The 26,826-nt window shown below is 37.5% G+C and overlaps 1 protein-coding gene across 4 annotated transcripts in view; it reads left to right on the top strand.

Moving 5' to 3' along the window:
• RAD51B (RAD51 paralog B) overlaps window positions 1-26,826 on the top strand; it is a 457,006-nt gene that overhangs the window by 52,888 nt on the left and 377,292 nt on the right. For all 4 annotated transcript variants that reach the window (XR_009745095.1, XM_061463287.1, XM_061463285.1 and 1 more), the window contains exons 5-7: window positions 476-612; window positions 5,288-5,407; window positions 6,430-6,613. Coding sequence is in view for 3 of the 4 variants with exons in the window: in XM_061463287.1 (XP_061319271.1) it covers window positions 476-612; window positions 5,288-5,407; window positions 6,430-6,613 (441 nt within the window). In the remaining variant the exon portion in view is untranslated. The remainder of the gene's footprint in view (window positions 1-475; window positions 613-5,287; window positions 5,408-6,429; window positions 6,614-26,826) is intronic.

Genomic DNA, 26,826 nt, shown 5'->3' with positions numbered 1-26,826 from the left:
CATTTACAGCTGTGAACTCATTAGCTCTGGACTTTTTCAGCTCTAAAGGCCATTGATGTCATGTGAATGTCAACTGTGACTATTCCAATTCTGCTTTATTTTAGAAGGTAACACAGAGAAGGAGATGGAAAAGAATTAGCTGTGGCTCTGGCGAATATCCTGTAAGAGGAGGATGGGAATAGGGAGCCTCAAATATGAAAGTTACATAATAAAGGATGTCAGAGAAATGAACGCAAACATAATGTTGTGTCTCAAGAACTATTATTCTTCAGTGATGAGTGTGACTGCAAGGCACAGATCCGAGAGTAACTGCAAGTTGCTCTTTGTGGGCTGCATTCTCTTTGTGGCTGTGCCCTCCTTTGGTAGCTGGTAGAACAAACTTTGAGGTGTTCTGGCTGATGGATCTTACCTAAAAGTAGAATTCAAAATGAATGTGATATCTCTTGTTTATGTTACTGATCTTTTCTTCTTCCAGATAACTGGCCCACCAGGTTGTGGCAAAACTCAGTTTTGTATTATGGCATGTGTTCTGGCTACTCTGCCTGTATGCATGGGAGGACTGGATGGGGCTGTTATATACATTGACACGGAGTCTGCATTCAGTGCTGAGAGGTAAGGTGCAAAATTCTGAAACACACGCTTCCAACTTCTTTGGCATCTTTTCTCTCGGAGCCTTCGGTTATTTTCTGAGCAATAGTTAAGCATTTTTTAAGTAAATACAGATGGTAATTATTAACCATTCATCTAATGTGTGCAGTTATTCTGTAGGTGACAAAAGTAATTTACTAAAATGGTTTACTCAACTTCCTAATTTGTATGATTAATAATAATTAGGAGGCAGAGTCCAATTGTGGAATTATGAGGTGCTTGGCACACTCTCTAATTTAGAAATGATCTTAACAGCCCTGTACCTGAAATCTTTCTTTGCAGTTTAGTTTGTGGAGTTACCAGGAAGGTTTTGAGGATGTAAAGGCCCAACGCTTTGAATACAAAGGAAATGGAGGTTTTTGTCTGAACAGTAGGACTGACATATCCAGTTTTTCTTCAGATTTCTATCCTATTTCTGCTGAGTGGGGCCCCCTGCCCTTCTGCACTTCTGATTTCCTTCTGCATTATCCTCTCCCCTACATCCTTAGTGGTCATGCTGTACTATATTCCCATCCCTCTATAACATCTTTCATTCTTCTAGTATCTCCTGCTTTTCCCGTGGGACTGAAACTGCTCATGTGTACACCTACAGTATCCCCTTACTGCTGAATGGACAGGAGATGCTATATGCTGTATCTGCTTGAGAGTTACAGATGAACGCATGTGTTGGTGACTGGCTAACTGTTGAAATAATTCTGCAGTATTTCATTAAAGGTAGCTCTAATTTAGTTTACTTAGTTACCAAGCTCTCTAAACTGTGAGGATTCAATGTTTTTGAGATGTGTATTCCTTTGTCACTGTTTGGAATTAGTTCAAAAGTTAATGATGTAGGGGAGGACAAGTAGTACAGTACTTTCATCTTTGCGTAGCAAAATGGGCAGTAGAAGATTCGTTGAAGTAACTTACGTGTTTCAGATGACTTAGTAGTTATACTCATGGCCTGAATTCAGAGTATCAAAGCAAATGTATTTGCATTGTTTAATCATTTGAAGTTATCATAGATGAAAAGGTGGGGTTTCTAAGCCTGTTTTTGTTGACTTGATTTCACAAAAGTTTTAATTACTTTAACCCGAATTGTAATATAGCAAAAAAAAAACAAACAACGGTTCAAGCAATGGCTCTGCAAAGTCTGGTGCTCCCTTCTTACATACCACTTAATATTTATTTCAGGTCCCTGAAATATAGATAGGGAATGCAGATAACTCATCCACTGGGTCCTTAACTGTTTAAAACTTGTTGCTTAAAAGTGAATGCTAACCAATAGAAAACAGGTGAATGTGAAAATGAAACTGCCGAAAAGAGTAGGATATAAAAAGGACGTGGTAAAAGTAACATTATTACTAAGGATGAGAATGCTTATGTATTAAATAATATTTAGTATTGCTTAGTTGCAAATGACAGCTATACATAATGTGTTGCAACCCCTAAGGAGCAGCACCAGCACAGTGAGGGAAGTGCTTGTCCCCTTCTACTTGGTACCTGTTAGATTTCATGTAGATCCTGTGTCCAGTTTTGGGCTTTCAGTATGAGAAAGACATGACAAACTGCAGGGAATTCATCAGAGGTCTACCAAGGTGGTTGGGGCTGGAACACTCTGCCCTTTGCAGAGAGTCTGAGGTCTTGCTCAGTCTAGAGGTGAGAAGGCTTTGAGAGGGTTCTAACAGCAGCCTGCCTCTACCAATAAGGAAGCCATCAAGGTGATGGGACAGTGGTGCATGGCAGGGGGACAGCAGGCATACATTGAAATCAGTTTCTGTGCTGATAAATGGAGCAGCTTTTCTACCAGAAGAACAGTCAGGAATTGGAAAAGGTTGCCTAGAGAGGTTGCGCTGCTTCCATCCTTAGGGACCTTAAGCACCTTCTTCTGACTTCATAGCTGACACTGCTTTGAACAGGATGTTACCATGGAGGTCTTCTGAGTTCTCTTCCTAACTTGAATTTTCTTACAATTCTGTAATCCTGTGTTATTAATAGATAGTGAGTAGGAGAGGTTTTGGTTTTGTTGTTGTTCTAAACACTGGGGTTAAGGGGGCAAATACTCATTTCATAACAACTTATTTTAAAGGGGTTGATGGAAAGAGATGTTTATCTGGCACTATTTTTGTGTAAAACCAAAAGCCTTTATGGAAAGCCTGAGAAGGGTTTGTATCCCTGCTGCTCTTTAGGGCTGAGACTAGCAAAGTTGTGGCTGTCATACTGCCTATAATGCTACTCTGCTTCTAGAAAGATACTGTATAAAGCTGGATATTTTATTTCCTTTGCTGAAAGGCACTTTTCTTCTGTCATTCTGCCTGGCAGGTCTTACTTCAGTGCAGGAGCTTTTTGCTTCCACAAACTTTCATAGTCTTATAACTTATTCTCTAATGTGACAGTTTACTTCAAGCTAATAGAAATGCTGAGCAGAGTGGTCAGAATTGAGGCTGGTCTTCTAACATATGCCATTGGTTTCTGTAATTTGTATTTTTTTTTTTACTTGAATGTAAGAGAAAGCTGTAGCAGTGCAGACAGTGTCCGTCATTCAGCTTTGTCAGAACACAGACACTAGGGCAGCTAGATGGAATGGCCGTAGTAAGTCTGGAAATCAAAATTGTTGTCATCAGTTTTGCAGCAATTCAGTTCAACTCTAGCCAGCTATTAACTGAAAACACACCGGACTTATTTAGAAGGTCTGAAAATAATTTGTTGGTTTTGCTTTTCTTTCTAGCCGTACTTCGTGCTTGTAAAAAGGAACTAGTAGGTACAAATTTCTGTGAATCAAAGCTGAGAAGAAATGGATTTTTCCACCCTGTGGGCCTCTACCCTAATTTCAGAGAACATGTTCTGTGTATGATTAATTTTGTGAATGGAAAGACAAGGTTCTGTCCCTGGAAGTTCTGTGGGACAAGTTTAGATGTAGTAATTTATCTAACGAATGAGATTCCTACTATTGTAACAAATTTGCTTGCTCAGGATGGGTATGTTGACATTCAAGCTTAGTGTTTCTAATTTTTAAACCACATAAAACTGATTTAAAATCGTGTTTCTAAAATAGCTTTAACATTTTGGGTTTTAATGAAAGATGCCTAAATAAAAACGTCAGAATAACCAGTAAGTTGTGCCCACAGATATCATCCACTAGATGCCACTCTTCTCAAGCTAGAAGCAGTTGGATATGTCTGCTTAAAGTACAAACAATTAAGTATTTTGTCATTACAAAATAAAATCTTCATTTTGGAAGAATACAGTGCTCAGATTGTGACTACAAGTTTCTAAATTAAATTCTTGTACCATTTATTTAAGGACCTGGATAAAATTGCATTGTATTCAAAGGGGTGGAACCTCTTCCAACTGACTTCCAAAGAGTGAGCCAGGCAGTTAGCAGTTCTGAAACATATACCATTTAATGTCCTCGATTTTATGTATAAAATCTCACTTAACTGAAAATGTTGGTGTCTCATCAGTAAATTGTTTAGTTTTATATCTGTGTGAGAGCTTTTTCAAAGCTTAGTTTCTGAATATAAAAGTATTTTGACAACAAATAAAAATACCCAAGTTCTTCTGACTTCTTTTGGTGTTATTGTGAGTTATCTGGTATGCTTCCTTGGTCTACTCTCATAATAAATAGTAGTGTGCTTAACAATTGTAATTCATGGTTTAGGAGGGTCATGAATTTGCTAATAAGGTAATGGAGAACATTTAATCATGGAACCCCACATTCAGTTCTGTCAGTGAAGCAGCCACTTAAACTGTTCAGTCATTTCATTATATCAAGTCATACCAGTTCTACCTGTGCTATCTGGATGGATGGATGTTCAGTTGTAGCTGCCTGGCAGCTGGAGCCTCAGTCACTTTGTGACACAATGCTGATGTTTTGGGCTTTTTTTTTTTTGCTATTTTCTAAAAAAGTATGTATTTTTAAAGATTTTATGAGCCCTTTTTACAAATAGGTAACTGGCATAATGGAAATAGTTTCAATGAAAGTCTCCCATCCAGATGACCTTGTATTTGTTTTTAAAGAGAGATTATCTGTGAAAAGATTTTCACTTTTGCAGGTATACTTTCCATGCATGTACTGCTTGTATAAGTACTTGCAGTTGAATTGGGCTCTGTTCTTTGCAGTCCCACTTCCATATTGGCTGGATCTTGTAATAGATCTTCTGTTTGTTGTTGGCTTGTTAAATTCCTGTGGTGACACAAAGTCCACTTTGTGATTTCACTGCAAGATAAAGGTGGAAGGGAAGGTGGTCTGAATTACTTCTGCTTAAATGAAAATAATAGTTACATATAATAATTAAAATAGGAGAATACTTGGCCATTGAGTGGAGCTTCTTGTACGAAGCTCAAAAGAACTTTGCATTCAGTAACTATAAATTTTGCAGTTCCTTCTGTATGAGAGGTTGTTTCTTTATATACAGACATGTTATGTCTTTCCCCAGTGGACCACTGATTCTTAGCATCACTAGGAACAGGACACAGGTATTCTGACTTCAAGTATTTCAATTTGACTGCGAAAGTATGCTTCTCTTTTGAAAAATATTTCCAGTGTTACTTGGTATCTGCTTATCATTCAGAGGTGTGCTTGGTTTGCTTTGTGAATACTTGATGCTTGTTATCCCATATTGTTCCTTTTGCAGTGTTATGTCTTCTGTTTTTCTGATAGGTTGATTGAGATAGCAGGAAACAGATTCCCTACTTATTTTGATTCAGAAGAAAAGCTGTTCTGCATGACCCATAGCATCCACCTGTATCGAGAGCTGACCTGTGGCAGTGTACTGAAGAGGTATTCTTTACCAGTTTAAAAAAAAAAGACAATTTTTGACTGGATTGTTTATAACAGTATTTGTTTGATATCAAAGTTTTGTGAAGAGTAATTTATATTTTTGGAGGCGTTTTCATGTTGATAACAGCACAGTCTCCAAAGTTGCTATGGAAAGACTGACATTGGCTCTTCTCATTTCATACCTCTATGACTAATCCAGTTGATGTTTCCTAATTTTGGATAGACAATTTCTATATGATCTGATCCCTGTAAGCCTTTAAAGGGCTATGACAGGTCTTGTCAAGTCTTGGATTGTGGAGTTATGTTTTCCTGAAATAGGTGTTTGCTCCTCCAAAGCACAGTTTACTTCCAGGGGACTGGGACCCCTCCAGCAGTGGGAGGGAGGAATCGTTTAACAGTTGTCAGCCTGAATGCTGTTGTTGGCAGTCATGTTATTACCTTATGTTAATTTGCGAACACATTTTGCAATGAGAATGAATTATGTTATATTTTAGCATCATCTTGTGTGTTTTATGTTAGTGGGAGAATTATTCTAAGAGTAACTTCTAGTGCAGCTTTATTAGAGAACAGCTAATAGTGTTCTATCATTGGGTTAGGTTTGGCATACTGTCTTTGGAAACAGATTTGACCCTATGCATATATAGACACCAAGGATTCTGGTGTTGGCAATGAAATACTGTGAGCAAAAAGGCATACTTTCAGTGTCCACTTAACTTGCTGTCTGCCATTCAGGGGTTGTACTGCATAGTATTGCTAACCAGAGGTTCTTCCAAAACTCTTTCAGAAAGGTCCTGGTTTTGGTTCTGTGGCCTACTGAGCCTCAGAATCTCTTAACACATGCAGAGTGTTAACATGGAGGTTGTGTGTGAGGGGGGAAAAGAGGGCTGACTTCCAGGTTATTAAAGTAGACCTTTTTAGCAGCATCAGGGTATAAAATGGCTCTATTGTGTAAATAGTACTATCAATGACTGGAGGTTTTTATGTTGGTTTGGGTTTTTTTTGTTTTTTTTTTTTCTTTTCAGGATTACGTCTTTGGAAGAAGAAATTATTTCAAAGAAAGTTAAACTCATAATAGTTGACTCTATTGCTTCAGTTGTCAGAAAGGAATTTGATACAAAACTCCAAGGCAACCTGATAGAGAGAAGCAACTTTTTGGCTAGAGGAGCATCAGTGTTGAAGTATTTGGCGGAGGAGTTCTCAATACCAGTAAGTTCTTCCTTCTTTCTTAAATTTTTGCCTTACAGTATCAATTAATAGAATCTGAGAAGAATGATAATGACAGGAAGATGAAAACCAGAAAAAGGTTCTAGCAGCAATCTTCAAGTAGGTACCAACTAAAAAGTAGTTAGGGAATGGGGGAACAGTAGCTATTCTGCATGGTGGTTTTTTTTCGGTTTTGGTTTTTACTTTTTATTTAGGTCCTCAAAAAAGGGTTTGCAAGAGTATCCAGCTGTGTTCCAGTGCTTTGTTCTCTTTCTTTCTTTCTTTCCTTAAATCTTACTTTGTTTTGTGCCATTAAATACTGTTCTCCCTGATGGTTCCCTTCTAATGCAATGCTTGCTCTGACTAGTGCTTGCTCCAACTAGTGCTTGCTCTGACTAGGTGAAGATCTTTTTCTGCCTCTGTCTCTTCCACTTAAGTTTATAGAAAATAAAGCAAAAAGTTTATGAGCAGCCTGAATTCCTTTTGTGACTGATAATGTATGCTAATTAATGGTGAAAGGGCAGTAACAGCACAGTAAATTCTTGTCTGTGGACTTGCCTGTAAAATAAAGAGGCACCCACTCCAGGTAGGGACTGGGTAGAACTGATTGAAAAGTGCTTTGAAGATGTAAGCTGCATAAGTATGTGTGTGTGCCTTTACTATATGATCCACAGAGGATCATATCAACTCAAAAGATGTCATTGAGAATCAACTCTTGGAATTATTTCCTACTATGGGTAATCTACCTACTCATCTCTCAAGTTGAAGAGAGAAGCTTAAGTAAGGCTGGCGAGGCCTTTTACCTCTGGCATTCCTGAGGTCAAAGCAGCTATCATACCTGAAGTGTACACATCAGAGATGTGGAACTGGCTGACTTAAGAATAATTGATTTCCTTCTGCTATGTAATTTCTAAGCACTTTTGATGGAGGAGATTAAACCCCCTTGCCTTTAAAGTTCAGGTACAAAAGACAGTGTCCTACGTAATGTACCCCGTAGTACTTACAGGGCTTTAAAAAGACACGAGAGAATTGTTTGTAAGTATGTGCCCTCATAATTTGGGAAAATATTATGTAGCCTTTTGAAAAAAGGAAGAAGCTGTATGGGAAGATACTATTTTTCTATTTCTCTGTTTTCTTCTCCTTTAGACACCCCCTGCTCCCCCCTTCCTCTTCATTAAAATGATGAAGCTGAGCTGGATTGGAGCCTCTGACAGTTTGGGCTGCTGTCCTGCTTAGCCAGAGGGACAATGTTAATATTCACAAAAGTCTTACAGTTAGATGATATGAAGTAGCCTAAGATTGTGATCCTAATTCATTCTACATAAGAAGAAAATAAAGCCTGAACATTTAAAAGTTTCCATCAATTTATCCAATGGAAATTCAACTGTGTTTTAATTTATTGCCATCTCTAACACATTGCTCATGGGTTGGTTCTGGCGTATTTTAAAGATTAGTTAAATTTTACTTCACAAAATAAACTGTAGTAACTCATGCTAGTTAAGAATTCTAGGAGGGCTGTGGCTAGACATTTGGTTTCTTGCAACGCAAAGTTGTGTATGAGTAACATATAAAACCTAACATGGGGGTGTGTTATGCAATTGCTGGGGCATGCTAGAGGTAAGAGTGCTGTTGCATATATTGCATTAACCTCTGCTACTTAAGGTTGCACAGTATTCAAGGCTCTCATTGTAAATAACTGTTAGAATTATTTCAGATGTTTTTATTTACCTAGAAACTCATAAATATACATTTGGGAGTAAAAGAACATTAATACGGATGCAGAGTGGTCCAGATCACTAGTGAACTGGACACATGAAAAATAATGTAACACTTATTTCATGGCTGAATCAGTGCCACTGGATACTGAGTTGGACAACTAGTGGGACTCAATCTGAGACTGAAAGATTTGGAGTTGATGACTGATATGTGTTGCACTTGAAGTCAACGCTTTTAGACTGTAGCTAAAATGTCTGGTGAAAAACTTAGAAATAGTTGGGCAAGGGAATCAGAAATAATGAGGTTATGTATAATTTACTTAGCTATAACCATTACTGGAGCAGTATGTCTGGTCTTAACAGTCCAGGGAGGCCGGTAGAAAATCAGCTTCCAGAGAATAGCCCTGAAAATAACTGGGAGAAGGGGACAGCAGTCTTAGTAATTAAGATGGAAGGTGCTTACTTTGTTTAGCTTAGCTAGGGAAATGTTAAGGGTTTCTTCATTAGTCAGTATGTACCTGCTTGAGGAAGAGGTATTTGATAAAAGCTGACAAAGGTATACCACAGTTCTGTGGTTGGAAACAGAATTAAGCAAGTTGAGACTTCAAATAAGGGGTGTGTTCTTACTGGACTAATTAACCATTGGAATGCATTACTAAACATAAATAGCTGCTTGTCACAGAGTATTTTTAAATAGTTGTTTTTCTCAATTCTTAAAAAGGAAATGAGTTCAAATGGCATTAAATTTGGGGAAACCCTGTACTACTATGTAATGCCAGAGTTCAAATGAGTCTGATGCAGTCTCTAGCTCTTTTTAACTGGGTGTTTATGGTGTCAGGATATCACGTTTGATGAGCACAAGTGACTAGCATTCATAGCTTTTACAGAACTCAAAGGAAGTTCCAAAGTACCCCTATATAGTATGAAGTATTCAGGGACCTTATGGTCATTGTTCAGTAAACTCCCTGCACTTCTATTTTTGGTTTGTGAAATGGGAATAACGGAGCTGTTAGTTGTCAGGATGCTGTGAGGATGGGGTCATTCCTGTTGAGAAAGCACTCCTACTGTGTCCATGAACAATGTATAGATGCTCATTGGAAAGTAATGCTTGCCATCCTCTGTGTAAAATATAAATAATTTGAATTTATTTTTCTTTTTTAATTTTAATTTTAAATTTTAATATTTTTTAATTTTACTGAATTTAATAATTCAGTAAATGATACCTTAATGCATTTTGAGGTGAGAAAAATTAACTAAACATACTAAATGGAAAGCACCATCTTAGCTACTGAATGAAGTGAGTGTTGTGCAATTTAGATGCCTGCTTCCTGTAATGGGGTTTGAATTTTTTTTGTTTGTAAAGTACAAAGAAACAAAGCCTTTTTTTTTCTTATGCTCGCACATTAGTAAAAGGTTTTATTTCTCAAGAAGTGAAATATACTGCCTGATTTCCATTTCCGATCTCTTTTTCCACCTAACTTAGCAGTAAGCCCGGTTCCATCCTAGGCTCTTTAAATGATGCCAGGGCAAGAGGCAGCACATGGTTTGGATGGCTTCTTGTCTTTTGATGGGCAACCTGGCAGCTGTACTGATGACTGAACAGTCACTGAAGCTTTTTCCTCCATGGTGCACAATTGTAGCAGTGTCCTTTTTTTCCCTTTCACTGCACACAGGGGTGACCAAAACCATTTTTTTCTGCCAGGTTTTGTTGAAACTAGTCAGTCAGACCTAAAGCTCTACCGAGAAACTGAGAAAAACAGTATGACTAAAAATCAAACAAAAAGCCTTTTATTTTTTAAATCAAGTGAATATGTAAAGCTATATGAAAAGTTATCTATCTGTTTTAAAGGGTTATTTGCATCTGAATGTGTTCTGTTACAGCGTGTGCTGATGCTGTCTTCTAGTTTTGTATTTAAGCAGCAGTAATCAGTCCTGTATGTTCCTGTCTAGCTTCCTGACTTCCTTATCTGCCTTAAAGAATAGAAAAGAAAATAAACTTCAGATTTTCTTTCTTCTCTTCTTTCCTATTCATAGGAAACTTTATTAATAATAAGGTGGTATTCAGTAAATGAAGTTTAGTGCTCATGCTGGTTCAGAGGCAAATGATCATAGAATCATGGAATCGTTAGGGTTGGAAAGGACCCTAACTGTTATATGATTCTATCCCTATAGCCCCCCTTCAGATACTGGAAGGCTGCTATGAGATCTCCATGCAGCCTTCTCTTCTGCAGGCTGAACAGCCCAGCTTTCTCAGCCTGTCTTCATACAGGAGGTGTTCCAGCCCCCTGATCATCCTCGTGGCCCTCCTCTGGACTTGCTCCAATGATGTCTCCATTTCAGTGGTTAAAATTAAACTCTCATATGACTAGAATTGTTTTAACTGTTTAGATTATAAAAATTGTTATTTATAGAACCTGGTCTTACAGTTGTTTAACTAATTGACAAAATGTGCGAAGCTAGCTAGATGTCTGTGGAAAAGCACTCTAAAGTGGCAGTTGCAAAACCAAACTGCTTTAAGCATTCATTTAAGTGTCAAATTGAGACTTAAGATGCAACTTGTGTTCTAAATCCATAAGGCTAATCAATTTACAACACTGGCTGTCCTTTATACTTCTGTCTGGGTTGTGTTCTTAGATCTGTGAAGTGAACCTTCGTTATCTGTGATCAGCATGTTGGGTATCATTACTACCAGCAAATGTATAATAGGTTTGTTGTTTGGTGGTTCTTTTTTCAGTTGTTCTTTCTGAGATTATGAAATACCTTAGGAGGAGAGACTTCATTTCTCACTTGTGATTTATAGTGCACATGAAAGACAAACCTGTGTAACTATTCTCTAATGCTTTTATTTGCTAAGTAAGCTAGCAGTGGTTCAAGAACCCGTAAGTTCCACAGGTAATATTTTTTTCCCCTTTAGATGCCATATGCTCCATTTAAATCTTAAGAATTCACTTTATCAGTGTTGATAATACAGCAACAATTAAAGCTGTTGTCAGTCTTTATTTCACACTGTTCTCACATTTTTGTTTCAGTGCTTCACTCATGCATTCTGCCCTGCAAGCTTTAGACCTAAGGTTTTAATTTGCTTTGGGAGGACAAATGTTTTTTATAGTTTTTTTTTCTTCTCAAAATCAATTTATATGTGCAATTTACTTGACATGTGCAGTGCCTTTTTGTCTGTCTTTGGTTAAGGGTGTTTAATTGTATCGTAGTGGTTTCCGGTAGTAAAGTGTTTCAAGTTCGAAGTGTTTCTGTTGGCAAAGAGAAAATATTCAAGCTGTTAATTCTCTCATTCTTTATAAGCAAATATTCCCATTTGGCCTCATCCTTACTTCTGTTTAATTCTGTTTCTGCATGGATGGTTGCTTGTTAGCTCCTCTGCTGTTCTGATATTTGGAAATAGTATGTATTGAGAGCTAAACAAATTCCAAAATGGGAGATTTCTCAAGAAGAGTTTTTTAATGCCAGTTCCCTTTGAATTGATAATAAATTTGTAGAAAGCTTGGAAAAAATGGGTAGTTGAATTGTTACAGTATGTAACAGCAATATGAGATACATGAGACTTCCAGGTGAATTTGTCTGTATCTGGACTGTAAGCTGCTCAAATGCAAACTTTGTTTCTTATACTTTGCCATTAAGAAGTATTCTTTAATGCCAGTGCTACATAAACAGCAATTGAATTATCTTTGCAAGTTGTTTAAAACCAGCCTAAGAAAAACTTTTTGCTTCCAAAACTTAGAGAACTGGTGTAATTTTGAAGTTTTCTAAAAAGAGAAATATATGTTATACCACACTGAAACATGTGTTTAATAAGGAGCTAACCTTAGCAGAAAACATTTTAGAACTGTTACCAGAAATTTACTAGCCATATTTATGCCAGCTGTGGTTCAAACAGTTTCAGGTGGTGAGAATTCAGTGGAAAGTATGGGTCCTTTTCTGTTGAGCTGCTGATATTTCTGTAAAATGTCTTGTCGCTCAAGTTTCAAGCATGTTTGTGTTTGTATGTGAACTTGAATTCCCTTCCCAACTGCTAATAGAAGGATCTTTATACATAATCAAACTGAACTCTTGCAAAAGGCTGAGAATTACCTAATAATGTAATTCTCCTCTTCATCTCCCTTTCTGTCTCCCCATCCATATGAGTGGCTTTGGTGTTTTTTTTTCATGAAGTCTGTGTATTTCTTTAGAGAGCAGCATGAAAGTTAAAGCGGTTTGAGGCTTTGCTTAGAAGACGCAGACTAGTGCTTCTAAACCTGCAGGATTTTATTAAGATAATTCACCAACTTCTTGGAGAAAGTGAGTCCTCCTGTGAACTCGATAGGATGAAAAGATAGTAGTGTCTTATGCTAATCATACTGTGAATGTTACCACAGGAGCATAAATATTTAGAATAATATAGATATTGCAGAAGTTGACTTTTTTGTTCTATGTGAATTGAAGAAACATTGACTAGCCCAAACTTTGAGTCGTGGAAAACAGTAGTTGTTTCCTAAATCAGGAAAATTCCTTCCAAAACTAACTTCCTTCTTCTAGTAAAGAAAAATTCTTCTCTTCAAGATGTTTCAATCCCCCTGAACCAAAATTCTATTAGTTTTTGTCCTAATTAAATGATGAACTGAGCAGCATTAGAAAATTTTGCTTGTGCTGGCTGTATGAGAACTTCGGTTTTCTTTTGGTGCAAAGAGGAATGAATCTAACTTTGTTCAGTGTGCTTCATCAGTTTGAGTAACAAATAGCCTGTGAAACAAAAATATTTCATGTTAGGATTTCCTCCTGTGTTATACTTAGCAGCATTTTCGTGTCCAGAAGTGAGTCTGCAGCTTGGTTTTAATTAAATATTCTAGTGTTACCCTTTGTTTTCTTACAAAAATCTGTTTAAAAACAAGTGACAGAATTTCACGTATATGTGAACACTGCTGTTTGTAAAGTGTGGTTTGGAATTAATTTTAATTTGAGGTGTTTAATTGGGAAAACAAAATGCTGAAAGGGGACTTAGCAGACCAGAGTTCTCTCTTTGCCCTCGCTAAAACTTCATAAACCCGTTTTTTGTTGGCAGCTTGTTTATGTTTCAGTTATCCCTCTGCTCAACAGTACTGAGTGAAAAATAATTTTGATAAAAGGGTTTTAATTCAACTGCTAAGTGTTGTTACAACGGTAAAGTTGGATGGTTTCGTCTTCTCGTGTGGCTGTTAAAAATTATTCTCGGAAGGCACAACTTGGTTGTAGTTTAAAATTACTGGTTGAAATGTAATAACTATCTTCAGTACTGCTGCCATCTGTGTACTTTTTTATATGTGTCTGGAGAATATATATTTCTGCAGTTTATGGCCCAACACAGTGTTCCTTTTGGACTGTCTGTGCTCATAAAATGTTTAATACTGCTGAGGAAAAGGAATGAGAAATGGTAGAGCAATGTTTCCTATTTTCTTCTGGTGGTGAAGTATAGAAAAGGAGGTAGTTTAAAGTTACATGATACTGGAATTCAGTTTTCATTTTCTTTTCAAGTATTCCCTCCATTGCTTTTTCCATTTTACAGTGCAAGCGACTTTGCCAAAACCCATCATTTCTGCACAATTGCACATACGAAATTATGTAGAAGGAAGGCACCAGTATTAATGTATAGGACAGGGAGTTGAGACAAATGAGATTTTATTACCAGATTTGGTTTTGATCTGTTGTATGATCATGCACAGTGCTTGCTATAAAGGAGGGCAGACACTTCCCCGATACCTACCTTGACATGAATTTCTGGTAGACTTTACCCAAAACAAATGAGCAGCTTCTTGTGTTTTCTAACCCTCATTCTAGTTACACTTCTTTGGGTTCCCTCCAGCTGATTCACATCACCTTAAAAATGAGGTGCCCAAAACTGGACAGTATTCCAGATGAATCTCTACCAGTCTTTAGGTATGGAGAAGGATTTCTTCTCATGTGTTACAGGACATCCTTTTGTTTATGCATCATAATACACTGCTTGCTTTGCAACAGCCTGGTGTCATTTATGTGCCATTCACTAAACGCTGGATCTACATTTGCTGACTTAGTTACTTAGCTAGTTGCTCCTCCTTCTAATGTGTTATTTTTCCTGACTTGTCAAGATTTATAATCTTCTAGTGTACTTGCAGACTCCTCCCTGTTTTTCTGTTTTTGCAAGGAAAATGGTCATTCTTTCTGTTACAGATTCTTTGTTAGAACCAGACTTCAAGCAGGCTAAACCATTTTGTTGAGGAAGAGACCTTTAAACACTGGTGACTGCTGTGTGTCATTTTCCAATAAGCCTTGCATCTAACTTGTAATAAAATCATCTATGTTGTACTTTTCTACTTTAAGTAACATACTTATATAAGATATTCTGCTGCTAAAATAAAAATACAGTATTTGATTTTCTTTTTTCTTCCTCTGTTGTTACCATGAGCAAGCTGTAGGAAACAACAGTAATTTTACTGAAGGGCTTTTATGGCATTTATTGGGAATTCAGGGTTTGGCAAGGTGTACTGTTTTGACTGTGTGGAAAATTGCCTGAATCTTTAGGCCAATAATCTGTTTGTGCCTCTGCCAGAGAAGAATTTGTTTTGAATATTCAGTCCTTTTTCGCATGTTTTCCTGTCCGTTTGATTTTACTTAAACTGTAGATTCTCTAGAAATATATCTGCATTTGCATATTTTGTAACCGGAAGTGTTTCTAGACTCTGGACAGGTTAGAAATGCAAAGAAGAGTTGACCCAGAATACAAGTTGTTTGAAAAATCTTACTCGTGTGCCCAGCATAGACTATTTAGTGGTTTGATTTCCATGTTCTCTGTAGTTTGTTTGCTTTATGGTTACTTGACCCCAGGGCTTCTGGGAATAAGGAGGACTTGCTCTGCAGTTGTTACTCCTAAATAATATTGTACCAGCCCCCTGAGGCATAAGGGATGGAAATAAAAGGAAATTAAGATTGGGTAATGCATGTGTCTGTTACCATACAAACGTGCCCAGAGATCAAAAGTAAACTTCGCTTGGAAACTGGTAGTAGTAGAGATAATTGTATTGCTTCCCTCTCTGTGTCTACAGGACTGCTTTGTGGGAATATTACATTTGTGTGGAACCAGGTGCGCTGCTGGGGCTGCTTTTTCATGAAGTATACTATGGAAGCTTCGTGATGCAGTCTGGTTGTTGCTGTTAACTAGAGAAATTTCCTCTCCTTCCAGACATGGTTGGATGGTAATAACAAACCATTTCAGCTAGATGTTTGATCCTGTGCTGCCTTGAAACAGGAGTATCTAGGCTTACAGGACAGGCTTTTCAGTCTGCACTTTCACTCTTAAGGCTTTTATGCATTGGAAGAGTTGAGGGTTTTGCTCTGGTTTCCCTCCTCTGTTTTGCTTGGAACTGGAATCTGTGAGCTATAATGTGGGGTCTCCTGAGCAACTTCATCATGATTTTTCTACAAGAAGATTCCGTCTTCTTTATTGAGAACATGTATGTTTTGTAGCATTGGTCATTGAAGCTGGAGCTATCTATGTTGATTTACTCACCCCAATTTTCTATTTAAAGAAGGAAGGCCATCATTTTAACAGCAGGCATTTTAATTTATTTGGAAGAAGTTCAGTATAATCAAACTGAGGGATAAAGACTCATTCTGCATATGGTTTCCAATGAGAATCTACATGATTTTGGTAACCTCATCAAAACTTTCATGTTGTGCCACACTAAAATGCATAGCTATATCTCATTTGAGAATATAGTACTTCTGTTGTAATATTCTGGGTAAATAAAATTAGAGGTTTTTTTTATTAAATAGGCCTGAGCAGTCATCTGCAGAAATTTAATTAGACAGGAATGAATGAGATGCTGGTTGTTGTTGGTGAGGCTCCACCTGAATATCCATAAGACAGTAGTATCTCTCCCTCCCAGTACTCTGTTAACATTTTTGCTACTCTGATTTGGATGAGCTGCATAGCCCACATCAGAATACAAAGAATTTTGTTTGTCTTTAGATTCCAGTATTTTCCATACTTCACTTTTGCATTTATCATCTCTCATACTTTTGGCCTAGGGTAGAGAGTGTGTTGCTTTTCAGTGATATCTGAACTCTTGACTGGATTCTTTGCAGGCTGCGGTATATTTTTCATGACCTGTTGGTTAGCAAAATCTCCTCTAATACATGAACTAAACACTGCTTTTTTTCTTGCAACTGAAATGCTTAGTTCTTGTAGAAAAAAATTGCTTTAAAAGTGCTTACTGCTTAGATGCTTTTTGTAACTTCATAAAGGTTCCCCCTAGGGAAAAGAACAGCCTGCTTAAGGCTGCAGGCACATACCAGTGCTCTGCGTACATTTCTTCTCAGAGTATTTATTTAAGCAAACTGGCTTCAGATGTTGGCAGTCTTTAGAATACCTAACTGGAGTTATTTGCCTGTGAAGCCTATGAAGAATTCTAGCAAACTACAACTCGATAATTGAAAGTTTGGTGTAGATCTGTGTGTCTTTATCAGAGAAATGTGCATGTTAAGAGAAATGTGTGCATCAGAGAAATGTGTATGTTAAGTCTTTTTTTGTCTTTCAGTAGTCATGAGAGAAGATGCTGCAAAAGTTAAGCTAGGTAGGAAACACTAAGATAACTTTTTTAATTTAGACCCTTGCCTTATGTAATTTTTGCTGATTTTCTTGGACAGTGTCTTACTCTGACAAATCTCAGGTCTGCCCAGGGAGGTTTAGAATGACATTCTTAGAGAACTGTTCCCTTACCTCTTTAGCAAATTCTCTCAGTTCTCTAGGAACAGTACAGGAGCTTACTGCTCATCTTTTTAGTGGTATGTCCTTTTTGATACAATTTTCTAGCTAGATAGCAAAGAGCTGATTTGGAAGAGGAGTTGACTGATAAAGCATTCAAGGTTTGCTTGTGTCAAAAATCGTGGAGAAAGTTATTAACCTGAAAAATTTCCTGAATATACACCATTATAACATTTCCCTGGGGGGTATATACAACCAGCTGGCTAAGGCTGGCATGTGCTGGGCTTGTATAGCTTTCTCTGGTTGCATGGAATTGCACTGTGTCACAGCCTTTCCTAGCAGTGTAATGGAAAGAGTCATGCCTGGGCAGTGAGTGCCAAATTTCTGAGGAGGCCTGGGTACAGAGTGTATGCACAGAACTTAGTATACTGTGTATTAAAACAGATATGCTTTACTCTGCTTCATGATGCCCCTAAAATGGAGCACACAGATGCTGCTGAAAGAGTTTGCGAAGTCTGCTCCTGATTGTCATATTGTGATAGAAAGAGATTGTTATTGGCTAGAGATACTGTTTTTGGGGTTGGCAGCAATTCTTACTGCTGTGCTTCCATTTTCAGTTGGCTTAAGGGAGACGCAGAAGAGAGGATCTAGTAGAGTGGTGAAGCTGCTGCCCATTCTGAAGTCATCCCTAAGAAAGGAGGCCACCAGATGAAGGCGGAATAAATGATCTGTGCAAATCACAAGTGGCACATGGGTAGCAGGTTAATTGAGGCTGCATTATGGAAAATTTGATTAGTCTAAAATCAAGAGGTATTCAACCAATGTCAGATTTAACAGCAACAAGAAGACAGTACATGCTTTCTTCCTTCCTACTTGCCTTGTATTTCATTCAGTAAAAAGTTTGCAACTGGTTCATGCTTGCTGATGTAAGGGTGTAAACCAGCTGAAAAGTAACCCAGGAAGAAAAATACAGTGAGCAAATGTTGTGCAGCTGAACAGATACTAATGTAGATAGAAAGGAGAGGCAGGTATGTGGTTTTTGGCAGCAGCACAGGTTTTGAAAGTAAAACTTCATCTTCAGTAAAAATGAGTATGGGTAAAAATGCTAACCATGTTATTACTCAGAACAAGCAAAGAAAGTGAGTGTTAGGTGCTTGGAACGTCCTTTAAACTTTTAACAGCTCTAGGAAGGATTCTGTTAGATGCCATTATTACAATTCTTTGACTAAAGGTGAGCAAATGCTTGGCTGAATACAGCTAATCCTTACATTGCCGAGGGCTTTTGTGCATCATTAGGTCAGTGTCCTGGTTTTAGTCTACATGCTCTGGTTTTAAAATGCATCATAATATGCTGGTTTTGGAGTTGTAATGTTTCCATGCATAATGAATTATAGCTGGGGTCAGAAACTATGCTGAATAGTAGATTTTCAAACCACAGTATTTCTTCCTATGCTAAAATTCAGAATGAAATGTATAACAATCCATAAAATAGCTGGTACAGTTCATAACATGCTTGCATTCCTTCTTTATTAATAGTTTCATATCCATCTGTCAGCATGCTATGGCTAAACCATTAGCCAAGTTTTTGCAGCTGCTGCTTTACAAGTCTGTAGAATGTAGTTATCTCCAGCTCCTGCTTTTTGTCTACTAGTAAGAGGAAATTTTACAGAGAGCTTAATAAATTGCCCAAGACTGTAAGTTCAGTTCTAGGTGAACGTCTACAATCTGATTTAACTTACTTGGCCTGTGGTACTTTTGCTGTTACTTCTTTTGTTCAGACTACATTGGTTGCAGCAGTTTCAAGTAATAGTGGTTTGTTTAATCTTACTAGCAGTTTTGCACATAGTTGTTGTAATCATGTGTTTTTGTAGTTCTGTTTTTAAGAGAACTTTGTGGAAATCATAGTTGGTGAATTAATCTGAAGAGAGAGCCCTTAAAGAGGTCTGTTTTGAGATGAATGAATGGGTCTATATGTAGCATGTGTTTTGCTTTTTGTTTTGCTTTGACTCCCTCCATTAAAATGTGGATAAAGATTAATATTGCTTGTGGAAAAGATAGCTATCGGTGTAGAAGGTAGTATGTATGTAGACTGCCAAACTACTTTGTGCATGATATTGAACAGTTACTGGAAAGTAAGAGTTAAGATTATTGCTTAATCAAAATAGTTTCATACTAGTTACTTGGAGAGTCTAAGTTTCTAGAAGTATTTGTGTGGTCCCATACTTCTGTCTCTGTGTGTGTGTGTGCGCGCTTTTTTAAATTCCAATACTATCAAATTCCAAAGGTCACAATTTCTAAGTCATGATAGATGCCTGCTTTTCTCCCGTTTTTGGTGCCAGATAAAATATGTTAACATAAATATGAAATTTCTAAATGATAAAGTAATATTTGTGTATATTTACAAGGTTTTGCCTCCTAGAATAACATAATTTATGCTGATAGGATGCAATGAAATACTTGTCATATTACAAAACCCAGTGCCAGGGAATAAATTGCATTTTACATACTTAAATGCCCCATGTGTTCAGTCCAGTCATTCACCTCTGGCTGGACCACTAATATGTCAAACATCTCACCAGTTTAATAGTGGCTGCTGAAATACCTACCAACACGTTATGTTTCCATTCATTTCCAAAACCTTAAAGCTGTTATTTTTATGCCAAGAGCCAACTGTTACCAGACATTATAGAGTGGTAGTAGACTGGTCTGTTACTAGGCTTGTATTTCAGTTGCCTTAATGTCTTGTTGGCTTGTATTTTTCAGATGTCGGAGTGTTCCTCAGTGGGGTTAGATTGAAAGAATATCTGTCTTTTATTTGGTTATTTTAATACTTATTTTTACTTCTCTATTTGGTCTTTAATAGCGGGATTTCTAGTATTGTTTGAAGCTGGCTTTGCAGTTCCTTCTGAAGAAATAATTGACTAGCAATAATAGTGATGTGTTTCTCCTCTCAAAGACAATTTGTGCAGCCTTTACTGTTTCTTCTTGGTCATAGCAATTGAGTTCTTTTTCTGGATGCTAGAGGTAAGGTTTGCATACTAACGAATGTCTCATGAATTGTTGATACGATGACCTAGCTGCTGCTTTTTTCATAGAGCCTCCCAGATGTAAGGAGATACTAAACAGAGGAGATCTATGAATAGCCAAGAAATGAGAGCTTGTATAGCAGTACCATTTACACAACTCCATTTGTTATAGGAGTACAGTAAACTACTGTATCTCTGTGTATTTCACCGATTTGGCTGGAATTAATGTTGCAGCCTAAATGCTAGGTGCTGCTTAAAAATACGAAACTGCCCCTAGTACAGTTGTAGAGCCTCCTGGAGTTTTGAGTAGAAAACATAGGAATTTGTAGCCAGGCCCAAAGCACATGCATATCAGGCAGACACTGTAGTTGGTTGTCTAAAGTATGACTTCAGTATTTATATAAGTTTAGGTTTTTGTAACTGTAATGTTCCTCAGATACTGAGAATGTCCAAAGAAATGCTGGGTAATTAAAAGCGCATTACCCCAGTTCATCTGAAGGAGAGACAACATCGATTACTTTCTAGCAGTTGAATACCCTGCACTTAATATTCTGTTGTTTAAGAAATGATATAAGTCATTGGCATTTTTTTAGGCAAGATACAGTTTAGATTTGTTCCACCAATTTCTCTCATGTGGAGAGAAAAACTTCAGGAAAATAAAATTTCTGTGGTACCAAGCAAAGGTGCCTGGTTCATGGTGCTGTGGTATCAGTGATAAACTATATGTAGATTGCATTCCTGAGCTCTAGAAATACACAAACTCAATTATTGTCACGTGCTTCTGTCAGAAACTGTAAATGGAATAACAGGGTTCTGTTTTTTTATCAATGCCAAGGATTTTCAATAATCCATGTACCAACACAGTTTATGACCTCAGAATCTTTTAATTACTTCAGCTTTTTTTCTCAGCTTCAGTAAATCTCCTTCCTAGTTCAGAGTTGTAACTGATGAGGTAAGGATTAAGTGAAGAAAGATTGATAGGGAGTGCTGTGAAATTTTTTATTAGCTCAGTTGATACAGTTAGGAGAAGGGAGAGCTTTTCCCTGGAAACCTGAGGAGGGGCTTGGGAAAACCTGCCTGTCGGTTGGTCTAGTAAAGAATAATATTTCTGCCTGTAAATGTTCCCTCATCTAGTTTAGATTCTGTAGATATGCTGATGAGCAAAAAAACCTCAGACAGATGCAGTCTTTACTCATCAGACTTAGTTACAAATATAAAATATTAGTCTAAAAGGGAAATTTCACTGGTAACATTTGGCAGTGTGGTGGACTTTTATATATGTGTAAATATATGTATTTATATACACACAAATATATACCTTATCGTGTGTTACCTTTTTTGCTCTTGCAGAAGCATTTGTGGAGCCACATAGTGAACTGGAGTGGGGAACTGATCTAGCTGAAAAGTGGTCTTGCAGGGCTTTTTCCTGAGTAACTTTTCACTTAATGTCAATATCCTTACATCTTGACTTGTTCACTTGTATTCCAGTAGAGTCCTTACATCGTTCTGTAAAGAGCACACGATTAAAGACTTCTGTTGCTAGTTGGTCTTTATTTCTCAACTTGGTTATGCTTGTGGGAGTTTGTGCTTTCTTGAATTGCATCTCCCCCCCCCCCCCTTTTTAATTTTATTTTCCTTAATTTTTGCAAGTATTTCTTTAGTCTCTTGAGACCTTTTGAAAGCTACTCCTGACAATTTTAAGAAATCTGGAGAGGAACGTTTTACAAGGACATGTAGTGACAGGATAAGGGATTATGTTCTCAGCTGTGTTGTCCAGTATCTCCACTGGCCCACGTTTAACATGGAAAAAGAAGCTTTAAGGAAAAGGCCTGTGGATGAAGGAGTCTATTTGTGGCAAATATTGTTTGTTTACCAGCTCAGTTAAGTACAATATTCGTATTCTAACTTCCAGTATACTGTCCTATAGCAATTTTGGGTATTTTATTTCACACTAGGTTAGTGGCTTTAGTTTTTGCACACTGCCTGATTAATTTGCTCTTGACTGTGACTGCTTTTTGGCTACTGCTTATTGAAAAATGGTATTATTTCTACATGCAAATCAAATATGTTAATTTAGATCCTTGCAATAAGTGTCTAATCAGTGCTTGCTAGAAAAATAACATGGGTGGGATAGTAGAGAGGCTTACTGTTGCATATTACAAGTTAAATTCCTTCCCTTGTTAAGGTTTTGCATGGTTGGTTTAGCTTAAGAACTTTAGTATTTTGAGATAAATATAACAAAGCCTAATTAACCAGTTTAGTTATTCAGAATGCTTTGTTAACTGAAGCATGCACTGATATTTGTTATTTAGTGGTACTTTTTTCATTATACAAACTATGACGCTTCCGTTGACAGAACAGGGAATTGGCTGTACTGAAATTCTTTCTGCCAGTTGGTGAAGCCTTTCTCTCAGAGTAGCATCCACAAGGTGGTGCCTTTTCATCACGCAAAAGGGAAAGGGACTTCACTTTACAAAGTTCGAGTTGGCTTTTGGCCTGTTGCCTGGCAGAAATGGGAAGCTCAGATACTGAGGTGAGAGTATAGTTTTTCTCCCTGAATATAAAATGAACACTGTCATTCTCTGTTCTTTCCAGTCTTCGTGGTTGAAAACTGGCTGTGATGCTCAAAAGTTCAGAACTAGAAGATAGTGGCTTGGAAATCAAAGCTGGGCCGTGTTGGCAGAATCATGAAAAGATTGGCTCTGGAATATCGAAGTTCTGCAGGCTATGGAAGATGTATCCTGCCAGAGCATCTTGTGAAATCAGACATAGAATTGCCACAACTTTTATGTCAGGCTTAGGCCACCTTGGTGGAACTGGGCAGGAGCCTGAAAGTGGAAGAATGGGAAACGCTTTAGCAAGTGCTCTGCAGTTCGCAGGATGGGTGAAGGGGAATCAGCATAGCATTGGCGATTCTCTTTTAGTTACATCATAGTTTATCTTTGTAAGGTGAATTCAGTTGAAGATGAGGCAGTTGGAAAACATTTTGAAATATTACCTTCTATTGCAGAATAAGGCCTGAGAACAGAAGTATGATAAAGAAAGAGTTTTTCACATGACCTGTATGTAATTCCCAGCTGTGAACCCTCTGGCAATAAGCATGAAATCCAATCCATAGCGTGGTGCTTTTACAAACAGACATTGGAATACATCAGAATAATTTGGTTTTGAGATTTCTACAGGAACCTCCTCCTAGCTATGTGTGCTTTCAGATACAGTGGCAATTAGTGCTGAAGGAGAACCAGGTGTGCACCATATTGTACTAGTTTTCCTCCAGAGTAGCAAGCCTTGAAACCACCCCACCCCCTTATACCTTTCTGCCAAATTTCCTGCTGTAAATTGGTCTTATGTCTGCCTTTATGTATGTTGTGACCCCTTCAGAATATTTGTGGTATTTTAAACCCTGCATTGTGTGCATGACACAGTGTTTAGTTTGGAAACAAAGTTTAATTTAATCACACATGCTGCTTGCGGTGTTTATTTTGGAACCAATAAATAGGAGGCAAGCTTTTTTATTAGTCTGGATGAATTCTCCCTGTTACTTGATAACCGTGTATGAGTTAGACCTAGAAAAATTGATATGCAAAGGAATGCTGAGACATGGATGGTACTTGAATATGGCCTCTCATGCACTCTGGGCTTGGATTCTGTTGGACACCTAAACCCTTTGGTGTTTGTGGTTCACTGTGATGATAGTGATAGAGTGGCTATTTTGTTTTTGAAGGGTTGTGTATCATTCCTCTTTATGTGCCAGTGGAGCTGGAGAGGGAGTTCTTTTGGAAAGAGCAACATTCACATTCGAGGAGAGGCTTTTCCTGTTTGTTTATTACAAATGAAGGGAGCTGTGTTTGCAGAGGGAGGTTATGGCTCCCTGGCCTTGTTTCGTTTGCTTCCCACATGTCTGTATTTACAGCAGAATAAGCGTTAGAAGCTGATTTGCTGTTCCTTGCAAACTGTCCCCTACCCCTAACATCCCAGCAAAACTGCTCCCATAGTCTGCAGTTAATAATCAATGGGGTGGTAATTCTAGCCTCAAATCTTATCTTTGAGTGCTTAGGGGCTTGGGGAGATAAAGGGGGTGAATTACTGTGAGCCCTCTTTAATAGAATGTGATGGAAAAGGATGTAACAGAAGGCTGAACCAAATCCACCAGCAAATTTTGCTGCAGCATTACAGGGACACAGTCTTCAGTATTTTGATTGCTGAAGTGTAGTAATTTTGATGCAAAGTTCTGTATGCCATGAAATTGCAGATACTATATGAGATAGTTAAAGCTTTGTTATGTAACTTCAAGCAGTATTTTTCCTACAATATTCTACTTGTGTTACTCTATAAGCTTTCCTTCAAGAGAAGTGTTGGAACTCTCCCCTAATTAGGCAATGAACTTAAAGACAAGATTTAATAATCCAGGCATTTTTGTGATACTGTGTGTTTTCTATTCTAAACCGCTGTGTAGCAAAATGTAGTGTTATTTCATGACAGTTATCTGGTGGCTCTTGGCAAATACTCTTTTTCTGGTGTTTGCTGTAAGCTGTTTTTTTTTTTTTGTTGGTTTTTTTTTCTTATGTCTGATTTCCTTGATCTTGTGAAAGAAAACAGGATGTTATGATAAGAGCCTAATCTAGATGAGAAGAAAAATAGGCTAATTCTTTGCTGTGCTTGTTTGTTTTTTTTAGCTTGTTTTGTTTTTATTGTGTTTTTTTTGTTGTTGTGTTTATGGTGTTTGTTTTGTTCTATTTTTAATTTAATTGAAAATATGAAGATCTGCTTGAATTTAGATCATTGGAGTCTGTACCTCAAAGGTGACTCTAGTCTTCTGAGCATAGCATGTGTGTTAATCTGCATGGAAGACAATACCTGAAGGTACAGTATCAAATTTGTTACAAAATTGATGAGCTAGTTCTGTGTGATGTTTTTGGCACTATCTTCCAATTGTTTTCTGCAGAAATACTGCACTTAAGTGCAGACACAGTAGATGGCACTTGAGTCATTAATTTTATGGTACAGGAAAGAAAGCTAAACTCAGTTGTGGAGTAAGCTGTTCATAGCAATAGACACATTTTACTGAAAGTGCAGCTTCAAAGCTCTTGCTTTCAGTTAATCCTTTAGAAGAATGTAAAGGGTAAGCACACAAATTCGTTTTCAGTAAAGCAGGTCTTCTCTGAGTGCTTGAGTTTATTGAATTTTTAAAAAGACAAATGTGCAGAACATTATTAGCCTGACTCATAAATACGTAGTGCCAGATTCCCTTTAAACATGTTGCCAGTGTTTGGTTCTGTAATCTCCTGTTTACAGCATACTCGCTAATAGAGTTTCTTCGTTTATTCTTTTCTAGTCTTGCTTATTCCATCAGACCATTTGTGATGTGACCCTCTGATGGGAGGCGAAGGATAAAAATCTGCTAACAAAGTGGATTTCTAACAATATCATCTTATCATTGGAACAGTTTGAATACTATGTTCCTTCCTGAGTGACAACCAAGGCTAAGAGTATGCTGGTAGTTCTGCTAATCAAAATGTAAACATTTGATTTGTGGTACTCCAAAGTGGTTACCTTACCTTGTGTCTGGTGAGGTACCCTTGGACAGTACTGTTTAGTCATGTGTTTATTCTCAACATTTTCAATAATAGCATTGGTAGTGGGTTGACAGTCCTGAAAGCTGAAGTGGCAATACAGGCTTCCCCAATAATACTCTGTCACTATGATTCAGCAGCTAATACTTATTGCTAAGAAGGTGTAGTCATATGTAGTTCATGATTCATTCTTTGGCCTTTCTGCTGATGCTCTTACAATACTTATTTTAATGAGGATGATATTGGACTTGCACCCAGGAGCTAGTTTCATTTATGTTCTACCTGTGTTGCTTTATCACTCTGCCAGTTCCATGTTTTAGAGTTCATTAAAATGTTTGAAGGGAATAAGTATCCTTTTCTTATTTGAGGACAGAGTTGTAACTATCTTTCATTTTGTTTAACCAGTGTTAGTAAAATAGGTAGAGATATATATGCTTTATTAACATTTATGTGATTGTTACTACATTTGGGAAAAAGTGCTGCATGTTAAACAGGTGTTACTTGGCACTGAGTTTGACCAGTTTGACTTTGCAGGGATCTTACCCCTTGGTTTGTTTGGAGTATTTGCCAGTTAGTTGCATCTCTCTGTACAGCTCTTTCTGACTGGTTATATGGATATGTGCTAGACAGAAACATTAAAAACAAAGAGAAAAGTGTAAGGAACTTTCTCTGAGCGTGTAAATTATAATAGCTGCTTACTAGCATGGTCTCTTCATCTCATGATTAGGAGAAGTTGTCTTCATCTGTCCCTAATTCAGGATGCTCCTTTCAGGTTATAGAGTAATTAAATCCTTTTAGCAGCTAGTCAGTTTTTTGAATGTTTTTTTTTTTCCTTCCAAAAAGCCAGCTTTTTCCTCTTTGATTGAGACTCCCCAGCAGGAGGTACCTTTTTGCTTTGCCAGTTGGAGAAAGCCCACATCCACTTACAAAGGCTATACTGGAACTCACAGGCATTTCATTTTAGTTCCAGGCAACCATCCCTTTGCTGCCGCCTTTGGAACAGCTCAGCTGTGGAAGAAATGAGCTAATCTGGAAATTTGAAAGTGAAGTACTTAGTGAAGCCCTGGGGTTTACAGTTGGAGTAATTAAGGAGAGGAATTGCACACCCTGTACTTGATTTTTGTTTTAATTAGTCTTCCTTTGATCTAGTCTCTCCATTTAAATTTTAAGATTTGAATCAACGACCTGCCAC

Source organism: Pezoporus flaviventris, unplaced genomic scaffold, assembly GCF_033815535.1.
Source record: "Pezoporus flaviventris isolate CSIRO_AGI_PZ_B2104156 unplaced genomic scaffold, CSIRO_AGI_Pfla_v1 ptg000036l, whole genome shotgun sequence".
Lineage (NCBI taxonomy): Eukaryota > Metazoa > Chordata > Aves > Psittaciformes > Psittacidae > Pezoporus > Pezoporus flaviventris.
The sequence above is the reverse complement of the archived record's forward strand: the minus strand, read 5'-3'. Positions and strand labels throughout refer to the sequence as shown.